This window comes from Haliaeetus leucocephalus, unplaced genomic scaffold (assembly GCF_000737465.1).
Source record: "Haliaeetus leucocephalus isolate CR32 unplaced genomic scaffold, Haliaeetus_leucocephalus-4.0 Scaffold238, whole genome shotgun sequence".
Classification (NCBI taxonomy): domain Eukaryota; kingdom Metazoa; phylum Chordata; class Aves; order Accipitriformes; family Accipitridae; genus Haliaeetus; species Haliaeetus leucocephalus.
Window position 1 is genome coordinate 428,994 of NW_010972674.1, and position 11,704 is coordinate 440,697.

General features: G+C 42.4%; 1 protein-coding gene across 1 annotated transcript in view; it reads right to left on the reverse strand.

The window, feature by feature from the left end:
• The window catches only part of FASN (fatty acid synthase), a 43,624-nt gene that overhangs the window by 13,403 nt on the left and 18,517 nt on the right, over window positions 1-11,704 (reverse strand). The window contains exons 15-29 of the mRNA XM_010568115.1: window positions 10,067-10,182; window positions 9,429-9,604; window positions 8,870-9,061; window positions 8,510-8,590; window positions 8,230-8,415; window positions 7,734-7,913; window positions 7,310-7,513; window positions 5,734-6,044; window positions 5,194-5,583; window positions 2,996-3,160; window positions 2,684-2,802; window positions 2,425-2,579; window positions 1,880-2,083; window positions 741-891; window positions 68-246 (exon numbers count right to left, since the gene is read on the reverse strand). Coding sequence (XP_010566417.1) covers window positions 68-246; window positions 741-891; window positions 1,880-2,083; window positions 2,425-2,579; window positions 2,684-2,802; window positions 2,996-3,160; window positions 5,194-5,583; window positions 5,734-6,044; window positions 7,310-7,513; window positions 7,734-7,913; window positions 8,230-8,415; window positions 8,510-8,590; window positions 8,870-9,061; window positions 9,429-9,604; window positions 10,067-10,182 — 2,809 coding nt within the window. The remainder of the gene's footprint in view (window positions 1-67; window positions 247-740; window positions 892-1,879; window positions 2,084-2,424; window positions 2,580-2,683; window positions 2,803-2,995; window positions 3,161-5,193; window positions 5,584-5,733; window positions 6,045-7,309; window positions 7,514-7,733; window positions 7,914-8,229; window positions 8,416-8,509; window positions 8,591-8,869; window positions 9,062-9,428; window positions 9,605-10,066; window positions 10,183-11,704) is intronic.

Sequence of the window (11,704 nt, forward strand, 5' to 3'; positions counted from 1 at the left end):
GCGCCAGGGGGGTTGTGGGGCAACAGAGATCCCCCCCCCCCCCCAACATTGGGCCCTCAGTACTCACCTACAGTAGCAAAGACACGGCAGCCCATGCTCAGGGCAATGGCAATGGCTGCTTGGCCCACACCTCCTGATCCAGAGTGAATAAGGATACTCTCACCCTTCTTCATACCACCTCGAACCACCAAAGCATAATAAGCAGTGGCATAAACCACAGGCACTGAAGCTGCTTCTTCCAGAGTCCTAAGAAGCAAAATGAAAGAGAGAAGATATCTTTAGCCTTGGAATAGGCTAATAGGTTCTCCTGATGAAGTTTGCTTTTCTGCAATGGAAAGGTTAAACTGCCAAGACAGACCAAAGAGTATAGATGACTCTCAATCATACGGCAGACTACCACAGCTACCAAGCACAGCCAGGAGCTTCATCCTTCTGCAAAAATATTTCAGTAACTAACCAGTACCATAATCAACACCGAAATCCCAGTGTATACTTGAAACACATGGAGCTAAAAGCCCAAGAAAGAGATGAGAACCTTGTGCAAGCCACTGTACAAAAAAATGACGCTCAACTCCTGCAGCAATTCTAAGCCAAATCCTGTAGCTGCTCAGGACACTATAGCTCTGTTATTTCCCAGAGGGGAATCTACCCATTGTGCAGTACTCTGGTCTGATCAGGGCCTCAGGCAGGAAGGGAAATCTTAACCACATACACAAACCAGAAGACAGAAGTTGACCTACCAGTTTTTAGGCACCTCCCATAGAAACCTCTTGTCACAGTCTACCACTGTAGCCAGCCCCTTTGCTGGCAGCAATCCCATCACCCTTCTTCCAGCCAGGTCCCGTCCTGAGAACTCCATGCCCAGCATGCACTGCTGCAAAGCCCAGTTACCTGAAAGAATGATAGCATTTTTTACAAAGGAAATTTCTCTTCCAAAATCCCCTGGTCAAGAATTTACTACAACAGTAATCCCTGAAAGTTAGAACCCCAGAGACAGAAAAAGTGCTGGGATTTACCTACTGTGTAGACAGCTCTTAAGTCACCATAGTTAATTTCTCACTACAAGAGTGGCAGAAAAGGACTTAGTCTCATTAAATCTTACTTTGTATCCTTGGTGATATTGCTTTAGTTTCCATTTTTCATCTGGGAAATTTCATGGAAACATCTTGTTTCAGAGGCAATTTTGTTCCTCTTTGAAAAAGAATGATACATAAACTAGAAAGGATGATCACAGCAAAAATATACTGCGAAACTTTTATTTTTGCAAACATCCATTTTAGGCAGAGACTAATCTCAGTCATGAAGGGAAACCCAGCCCTAGTCAAGTCACCCATAAGAATCTCCAAATGCACTTTATACATGTTCTGCCCCCTCTCCTTTAAATAGAGCTTTGAAACCATTTAATAGACATTATGTTAATTTTTAACTCACTATGAGACAAGATGTCATCACCTCTATTTTGTAGACAGGAGATGACTTCACCTTGCACTTTTCTTCCCTAAAAGCAAAGCATGTCCAGTAGCATGGCAGCATGAAACTTCAACATTCTCACCTTGGTATGTACCTTACCCATCTCTGGACCCTCCATCAAGTTGTTTCACCTCACACTTAGTACCTATGCAATGGGCCTAGTAATGTTTCCTCACAGCAAGGTTTATTAATTTTGCTGTATGAAAAATGGGACTGCAACTGGAAGCAGAACTTACGAGTTTTTGGTGTACAGTCCTGCAGCAGAGCTATACTTTCTTTTCAGAAGTATGCTTTCTTGCTAAACAAAAACTGATATGCACTTTAGCCAGTGCATAACTAACATTCAGGAGATTATGTGAATAAACTCTAGAACAGTAATACATTTTCTTCTAGTGTAATTTTAACTCACCAGGGATAGCATCTGGAGAAAGCTTTCCCGTGGCCAGCATAATGTCCCGGAAGTTAAGAGATGCGTAATAGACTTTGCAGAGTTGAATATTGGGGTTAGTTGTGTGGAAGTGTCGAAGTGGGGAGGCAATCCAACGAAGAGATGAGAGGTCTCCACGAGTCAACACATTTACATAGGCATATTCTGTCAGCTCCTGAGATTGTGCTGCAGAAGAAGGAACAGTAGAACTTTACCCACATTAACACAGGCACACACTTTCCAGAATGAGTAAATTCCTTGGGTAACTGCTACCTCCTCCTCCATTTGCTCTCCAGAAAGCCCTTTCTTACCCTGCAATACTACCCATACCCTAAACAGCTCATCACTCCTCCTGGCACCAAAGCACACTACTGTTCACTCTGAGATGGAGCAGAAGAATTCCAAATTATCCATTAAAAATAATAATAATAAAAAAATAATTGTAGGAACAATAGCTACTCATTTTCTATTCACAGTCCATTCAGACTCAAGGCCCTGCAAGTGATCCTCAGACTTAAAGGAGTTACCTTGCTGCAATGGGAGATGCCTGAAGGAGCCCCACTTTCCATCACGATACACATTCATCACCAGGTCGCTCTGAACAATATTCTGCATCTCCAGGGAAGAAAGACTCGTGGGTGGGACAGCTGATGAAGGGTTCAAGTTGGAAACGAACACACACCTAGAAGCCAAGAGTTGTCATTTTGTTTGTTTTGCTACAGGCCTGAAAAGAAGCTAACACAAAAATCTCATCTCCAACTGTGACTCAAGGACATGCTTATATACCTGATTCTGTGGCCTTCTGCTTCAAGGCGGAGGCAGTTCACCATTCCCAAAATTCCTGAGTTCCCACAACTGGTGGCAGTCAACCACACAGGCTGCTCTGATGGGTCAGCCAAGATCTCCTACAGGACAAACCTCAAAATGTTTTACTAGGAACCACAGAAAGGAAATAGTCCTCATATCCTTAAGGCAGAGATGAATAACTTCTATTTTAAGAAAAGTAACACACCGACACCTTTTAATACTGCTAAATATCTCATTTAGAAAAGCATAACTATTTGGAAATTCGGATATCCAGGACACAAGAATTCTCACCTTCAAGGACTCAACCCACTTATAATGGGTCTCATCTATTGGCAGAAAAATGGGTGTTTTGGCAGGGGCTTGCCGGCGACAGAGGAAAATAACTGAGCCAAAGAACGATTTCTTCACGGCAACCAGATTCAGTGAGGCTTTGCTAAATAAGCCCTCCCACTGTGCCTGTCAAATCAGGTAAAACAACAATTAACAGGAAAGTTGAAAGTCAATTAAAAATACAAGTCACATCTATACTTCATGTTGAATGTCCTCACAGACAGCTTCACCAGGAACAACAGGCACTATGCACCTCTTTCTTGCTTTTGCTCAAAATCTTGGCATCTGTTCTGCATTGTCTCAGTACAAATATATATTTGATTAACATAACAGTATTTTATCCATGTCTAGGCTATTCCTTCTTCCCTGAAAGATCCTCAGAAAGCAGTAGTACAAATATCTCAAAGCCCTGGTTAGGGAACTAGGCTTACCACACTACCAGGTGTGCAAAAAACCAGAGCAGTGACCATGCTGTCAAATCCCATAGGGTATTTGAACATGTCTAGTATTTAATTCCAGCAGTAAGGAACACATCCACAGGCAAACACAATGTACAGATTCCAACACAGAAAATAACAGAAGTGAAAACACTGAGTTTAGATGTTACCAGTCTATGTCACATAAACCCTGTCTGCAATAGAAAAAGTAAAGCAGGACAGAGGAAACATGAAATACCAAGTCACCCAAATACTTCAGCTGCAGTGGGGTGGGGAGAAGCAACCAACCACTAACAGGAAGCACCTCCTATACACTTAAGTTACATTGAAATAGCATTTCAGAAAAACAAGAAAATGAAAATGCATGTATGGTATATCCAGAAACACTAGGCTCCACTATCAATGAAATAAAGATGACTGCAGGCTCTTAGAAAAGCACCCATTTGCTTTCCATGTACCCGGCACAAAACTGCAGAAGGTTTTTACAGTGTGACCCCTTATATTGAGGACTAGGGACTGTGTCCCTATCCAGCAAACTTTAAGAACTAATATTAAGTCCTGCCCACTCTCACCTGCATCATATCATTTTCCTTAGAGAAGGTGCATTCAACTTGCATGTATCTTATCCAAAGGATTTGCTAATACCAGGCTACTGACACTTGTGACAGATCTAGGTTTTAAGTTATCAGCTTCAGTAGCATCTCAGAGTCTACTTTTTATCCCCCCCTCTTTACTGGGTAAGATACAAAGCCGAAGAACTCGCCCTTTCTTCTTAAGTCTCCTTGAAAAATCACTGCAGTAACCGAACGGCTAGAATCCATATCATTGCAAAATTCAAAATCTAACTACCACACTCTGGAATTACAAACAAAAAAGTTAAACTATTAGAAGTTTAGAAGTGCTACTCTCACTCTAAAAAGAAGAGCTGAGAGGCTACAGCCCCTCAAATCAGGAAGAATGCGTATGTTCTGTAGAGGGGCAGTTTCCCATTACTGCTTAGTCTAAGAGCTGCCAAGAGAAGGTGATGTCCCAGTTCCCACTCTTACCCTAGCCACTCACTCTCCTCCTCCTGTGCCAGCATTGACATTAGTTCATCTGCATGACATACTGGTTTGCAGATATAAAGTAGACACCCTGCCCGCTCCCTGCCACTTCCAAGGGCTTATTTTGCTGTATCTCATTATGGGATCAGATAAAGTGGGGAGGAAGGGAAGGCAGGAGGAAATAAAAAAGAAAAGTACAAGAGAAAAAGCTTCCTTTCTGGGACCACTTCAGTATTAGAAGAATTTAATTAGTTTGTAAAGTCTCATGCCCAGCAGTGATATCAAAAAGAAGAGAGATATTCTGATACTGAAGCATTTTAGGATCCTACAGTGATAAAGCTGTACCCCACCCAACAATGTAGCACATTATTTTAGCTATAAAGGAATTGCCCTGGCCAGTGTTCTCATATGGATTATAGAGATATACAAATGACAACGAATAATTTTCAATGCATTAAGAAAGGCTTTCCTGACAGAACTCACAGTTTACTCTCCCAACCTAATATGTGGAAATTCACAACTCTTCTCTTCTGAAGAAGTGTATATTACATGTTCCTGCAGAGGGCCTCAATAGAAACCAATGTTAGTGATGTCTACTCAACATTCATCACAAGAGTTTCTGCAAGCAGCAGAGTCCACAGTATCCACTGAGAAAGTATCTGTCCTTCCAGGAGCTTACCTCACTCAGGAAGCTGCGTTTCTGCTGTAGATCGGGACTTGTAAGGAAACTGACAATTTCTCCAAGAGTTTCTCCTTTAAGAAGGGTGTGTAGCAAAACAAATCCCCCTTCTTTCACTGCAGCTGCCAAGTTAGAGAGAATTTCAGTAGTGTTCCCTAGAACACTTGTTGAACAGTTGTATACCACCAGGTCAGCATTGGTCAGATTTCCAGAGGGAAGGCTAGATGGATCCCACTGGCTAAAGGAAACTCCAGCATCTTGTAGCTCTGTTTCATTAGCTGAAAGAGTTTCCAGGATGCGGTCAGTGGCAATGTAGTCCACCTGCAACAGGGGCTGAGCATTCAGAATACTTTTGACACGAGAGAACAGATGTCCACTTCCTGCAAGAGCCTGTGAGAAAAGAAGGGGAAGGAAAAGAGGAAACCAAGTTGAAACACGAATGATATTCAGAATTATAACTGGAACAATAGAAGTATGTGATCAGGTTACTGGAAGGCCTCGAAACACTGGCTATGGTCCCATCCCAGGCTTCCAGCTAACCTCTACTATCTTCATCCTGTGGCTGGTCATGTTCTCCACTGCCACATCCAGGCAAGTCTTCAACTCTGAAGAATCTAGCAATCCATTGAGAAGAGGGTCATCCTGGAAGTGCATTTTCTCTTGAGACACTATCTGTTCCAGCTCAGAATGGAGGTTTCCATTCAGTTCCAGACGGCAGATTTCAGCAAGGATATGCTGAAGGCCCTTCTGTATGGGTGAGGACTCTGCAGCAGCCACTGCATCTTTTAGTCCAGGGATGACTAATTTGACCCCATGCACTGCCACCTTAGCCTGTAAATTCTGGATCAGATCTATGGAATAGAAGAGGAAATGAAAGGAAGAGTCAGATTTTCCAAAGATTTTTCTTTTCCTCTTTGCCTTCATTTGCTATGTGAGCTGATCAGCATCACAAATTACAGCATCTTGTATCATCAGCCTAGCCACAAAGACATAGTGTATGCTCCTGTACACTCACATGTTTATGTATTGTGGAGTAGTTGCAGCCCCCAAACAAGCAGGCTTTGTAGCAAGACAGTCCAAAACACGAAAATTACCTGTGGAAAGACTCTGACTGAAAGAGGGCAACTAACAGAAAACTTCTGATTGATTTAAGGAGTTGTGGAGGGAAACTATAGATTTCTGCAGATACAAAAAATACTAAAGTGCTCTTTTGCTTTATAACCAGAAGGAAAACAGCTCATCCTGACTGAGATCAGAAACAGCATTACAAAAAATAAAATAAAAATCCCTCTACAGCATATGTAAAACTTTAGGGACAATATTTGGACACTGCGGAAAAAAGAGCAACCTTTAAAATCTATTGCCAAATTGAAGGATAAGCATGAAGACACTTTACCAATATAGAACAACAAAATCGCTGTCTCAAGATACAGCATGACTGCTGTATTCATGACTAGAGTAAAAACTTCAAAAAAAAAAAAGTAATTTTTTTCCCTTTCATGAAAAGGCACTTAAGAGTGATGAGCTGAGTGGATGCCTCCCTATCCAAAGAGCACTGTACTAGGCTACCAGTTTCAGAGCAGACTAAGATGCTCCTACTCTATTCTTGCAGCAAACACAAATTTTTTTTTGGCATGCCTCACTAAATCACTTTCCCTCTTTGGATATGCTCTTGTGCCCACAACCAAATGGGAACAGACACGTCGGCTTACCCATCTTGGCAGTTCACTGGGAAAAACAAACAAGAAAGCTGAAGACCTGAGGAATTAGGCTCTCCTGTCAGTGTTTGAAGCAGCTAGGCTGGATTTCTCCCTAAAGAAGATGATTTGTGCCTCTCTGCTGGCAGAGAGGGTTGTGCTATCTGATACCATATTGGCTGTTACAGAAGGGTAGATGCCCCTCCCCACAGCTTTACTCCTACTCACATTCTAGTGATACCTCAGGCAGAAGTAGCTTTTAGCTTCTAGCAAGCAAACATAGGACTCCTGCTCAAGTCTTCTACAGAGACCAACACTTTATTTCTTGGATGTTCTGAAGTAGTATGAACAGTTCTCTCAGACATTTCTGTCAGGCTGGAAGATTCCCCTAGTGTGACAAGAAACCAATCCCACTCTACCTTTGCAGTGCTCCAGGTATGTGCTAAGATGGACACTGGAAGACAAACAGTTACTCTCAGTATAGGGCACAAAGCAGAATTTTTCCAAGGTGGGAGGGATTCGTTCCTGTTGTCGTCGTGGTGCCACAGAAGCATGAAGACCATTGATCTGAACACCTCCTGCTTTAAGGCTATCAAGACAGTGGTCCACAACAACATCAACAGCTGAAAGACAGGAAAGAATTGTAAGTTTGCATCAAACACTACAAGTATTTTATTCAAGGTGATCAGATGAACAGTGCTATGTCAGACTGTTACAGAAGCTGCAGAATAGCATGGCAACAAAGAGGGCCCCCCAAAGTCCATGCTCCTTCTTAGGAAGTCATACATTCATCCACACAGAAGTCAAAGCAATTAGCAAAAGCCCAGGCATGAGAGACATTACCTTCTACATTGTCCTGGTATTGGCACACCTGCTTTTCATGCAGCACTGGGTCAATATACACTGAACGAATCCTGGTGGGTAAGCGTAGACTGCGCCCAGACTCAGCTAAGATTGTGACATGTAGCAGGGTGTCAAGGAAGGTCACCCAGTTCCCATTCCACAGAACTTTCCCTGCGCTTGCTGCAGAAAAGGAGGAAGGGGAAGCCTCAATGTGATTTTGTCATTCAGTAGATGCCAGAAGTCACTGCTTATCAAATGCAAAGTCTGCTGTATGTACCCAGCTTCCCCTGTAAACTCCACTAGTCAGTTCTACATTGGAGATAACAGCTTTCTCAATGCTCTGTCAGAACTCTTAGTTGTTCTCCATTATCACACAAAGTATAATTAGCACACAAAGCACAGTCAGGTGGACTGTTAATAAAAAAGAAATTAAAAGAGCAAATATTCATCATTGCAATAACCGTGCTCATCATTCGTCTATAGAAAGTAACTTCACCTTCACTGTTGCATTCCAGAACGCCCTGGAAAGTTGGTCCATAATTATATCCACGCAGATGCAGCTCTTGGTAAACATCTTCTTTCAAGAGGCCAGACTTTGAGCTCATGTCTACTTGACTGTGAAAGTCACCTAGCTGGTTATGGAAGTTCTTCAGAGCAGTGTTTTCTAGGAGGGATATCTTCCCTAATGGGCAGAGTAGTAAGAATAAGAATCATCAGTGTCCATAAATAATGGATTTTAGTAGGACAGCGCATACACTTACACTTCCTTCACTTACCACTCACAGCCAGATTCCCATTCCCTGACACCTCAAAGCAGTGGGAAGCAGGCATAAGTCTTACTTCCAGCTGTACTGATCCTGCAAGAAGCATTGAGAAAGACAGGACCGTGAGGTCATTCATTGCTACCACCCTCAAGCAGAGCTTTCTCTTTCACCATCTCCAGACTCACTGCACACAACACGTAACAGAGATGACTAACATGTGCTACTTGACTGTATGAATTCACTTTGTTCAGTCATGTTGCACTCTTCTTTATATTCTTTCTCCTGTGTTCCTCCTCACTTTCCCCTTGCATTTCTTTCCTCCCACTCCCTTCATCATGCAGTTTTGCAGTTATACCAGCACTCCTCACTCACCCTTTTTGGGAAGAATAGTTGCCTGATGAATTGTGACTTCTTCAAACATAACAGCCATTTGCTCCATAGCCATGCCAAGAGACTGTGCCAGAGTTCGCCAAGCCAGTACTAGGTAGCCAGTTGCTGGGTACAGGACTCTGCCATCAATGCAGTGACCAACCAAGTAGTGGTCAGCAGAATCAGGACTCGCATCTGTCAAAGAATAAAGAGAAGAATAAAAATAATAAAAACACCCTAAATAAAGGGGTCTTTTCCCCTCCATGTCTGTAAGAGGTGTCCATAGAAACCAAGTCTAGTGGTTTCCCCAGCTATCCTGCCTGGCAACGTGCAGCTCTCAAAACTACCATGAATCTGAATCAAGGCAGTTTCCTGCTCTGTTTATATTCTTTCAGACCATTTCAGAAGCAGATCCAGTCTTTTTCAATGCAAACCAAACATTAAGCTTCAGAAGATGGCTTCAAGGATGCTGCTTTGAGCATCCTTTTCACAGTTTCACAAAAGAAATGCAGAGGTAAAGCAGGAAAGAGACAAACAAAAAAACCCAAACAGGCAAACACACCAATATTGTAGACTGAAGCAGATGCAGAGCCTTTGGAACCTGCTGGAAAGTCTTCAGCTTTTGGAACATCCCAGTCCTGGCTGTGGTCCCATTTGATGTATGGAGAAATAAGGGGTGTTCCCACCGGGACAGGATATTCCACAAGTGGGAACAAGTTATTTCCAAGAACATTTATCCTAGGAAGACAAAAAGGATCAAGACAATGTGTGCGTGTGTGTGCATGCGTGTGTGTGTGTGTGTGTAATTGACCTTAATACTTAGAGGTCAAACAGTAACTGGTCTTGGGCTCTGTGTCTGAGATTTCTCGAGGACTACCATGAACACTTACTGCAGCCAAATTTGTAACTGTAACAGTCTGCAAGATGCAAAGCTTATTTCCAAGAGCGAGTTCCAGGTTATTAGGCCTCTAAGATGTGACTGCTCTTAAAAGGCACCTTCCCAGCCCAAGCAGTCTCTAACCCAAGGCAACACTTCATAAGCGAGCATGTTAAATATGTGAAGCACAGATGTTAACCCCATTTTTTTCCAGGTTTGTTGGAGGAGTATTTCAATCCTTGTGAAGGCATGCATGCTGGAGAAGAGACTTGAATTCTCTCCCAATTGATACCCCACTCACCCTCCTCCCTTAGTCTCCTTACCCAGTTAAATGAATCTTTCCAGTCTGTGTTAGGAAGAACTCCAAATTATTTTTGTGCTCCTTCTTCATCAAAGGTAGAATGGTACAAGTTGGTTTCAAAGCTCTCTTCAAGATAGCCTGGTCAAGTAGAGCCCATAAATCACTGGTGGAAGGCATTACTTACTACTTTGTCTCTGAATTTTTCTCTATAGATCTCAAACAACTTCTGTTTCTGTGCCAAGAGTTCTGTGCTAGGTGCTAGAACGTACACCATTTTAACAGGTAAGAAGAGCAGTATGATACCCTTCCAGCAACCCAAGAAGTTGCACATCTGGTAAAGCAGAACCTATGTAATATTAATGAAATTCTGCCAAAACACAAATCTCCCTTTCCCAAGCAGATCATCAAGTGGAATCAAAAGCTGCATTTCAAGAACTGCAAGATCACTCTCAAGCCTCCTGCTCGTGCACACACCCCCGCACCACACACAGCTTAGGCCCTTACTCCCAGGAGCAGCCTCTTTTAGTCTGAAGCATTCTAGAGCATTTTCCAAGCAACAGCTAATAAATCAAAAAACGCAGCCTTGAACACCTGACTCAACTTGTATCTTCTCCTCAGTTTGATTCCACAGTCTTTAACTGGGAGAAGGAAGGGAGGGAAGAGAAAACCAGAACACTCTCAAACCCAGCTGTTCCAAGTCTTTAGTCACTTGCATCAGAGTTCAGAATTGTACAATGATTTTAACATGAAGAGTATAATCTTTTTATAGAGAAAAATATCTGCCTGATTTAAAAGCTCTGCTCTGATTCTCCCTTCAAGTCACTTTCAAAGCATAAATAAGACTAACATGACATAATACATATACACTGAATTGGAACTCAGAAGCACTGTGTAACTATTAAACTTGATTCACAAGTAACTATGATTCTTCTTAAGAATCTTTTCTCCTCTTGCATGCCACAGACCAAATAAAAGAATACTAGTCCTTGAGACTTAAGGGACAGGCACAAGACTACAGCACCCATCTTGTGGAGCAAGTGCATCCTAATGTACCTCATGTTCTGCATCCTCTACTATGGAGCTAATTCCACAAAGATCAATTCTTACAGGGTGGGGAGAAAGGAGTAATGATCTGATCATTAGGGCAAAGGAGTTTATGAAGAAAGCAAGCTCCTGTGGTCTCAGACTACTTTATTTAGAAGAGGGGAAAACACCACTACTAGCCACCACTTTCTAAGACAAGAACCTCAAACCAAATTCAGTGTACAGATGGTGACAACAGATTTTTCATAGAGAAGGCCTGTTAGTCTTGAATTTCTCCCCCATCCCAATTTTCACACACACTCTCCAATAGATCCAAGGAATGAAATGCTTTTCTTACTCATTGCACAGTTCAGAGAGCTGACTATCAGCTATCTGAAATGCATGGCAATGAATAAAGGCAATGATGTGAATGTCTGGATAGGGAAGTGGTAGTGTGTTGGGCTTTTTGTTTTTTTTTTTCCCTAAATATTAACATACACCCCCCCACACCCCCCCAAAAAATCACCCCAAAACCCATCAAGAAAATAAAATGTTAAAACTGGGAGAGACTCAAAAGTACTGGAGAGAGAAAGTGTTCTCAGAACTGGGGGGGGGGGGGGGGGGAGAATGCCCGAGC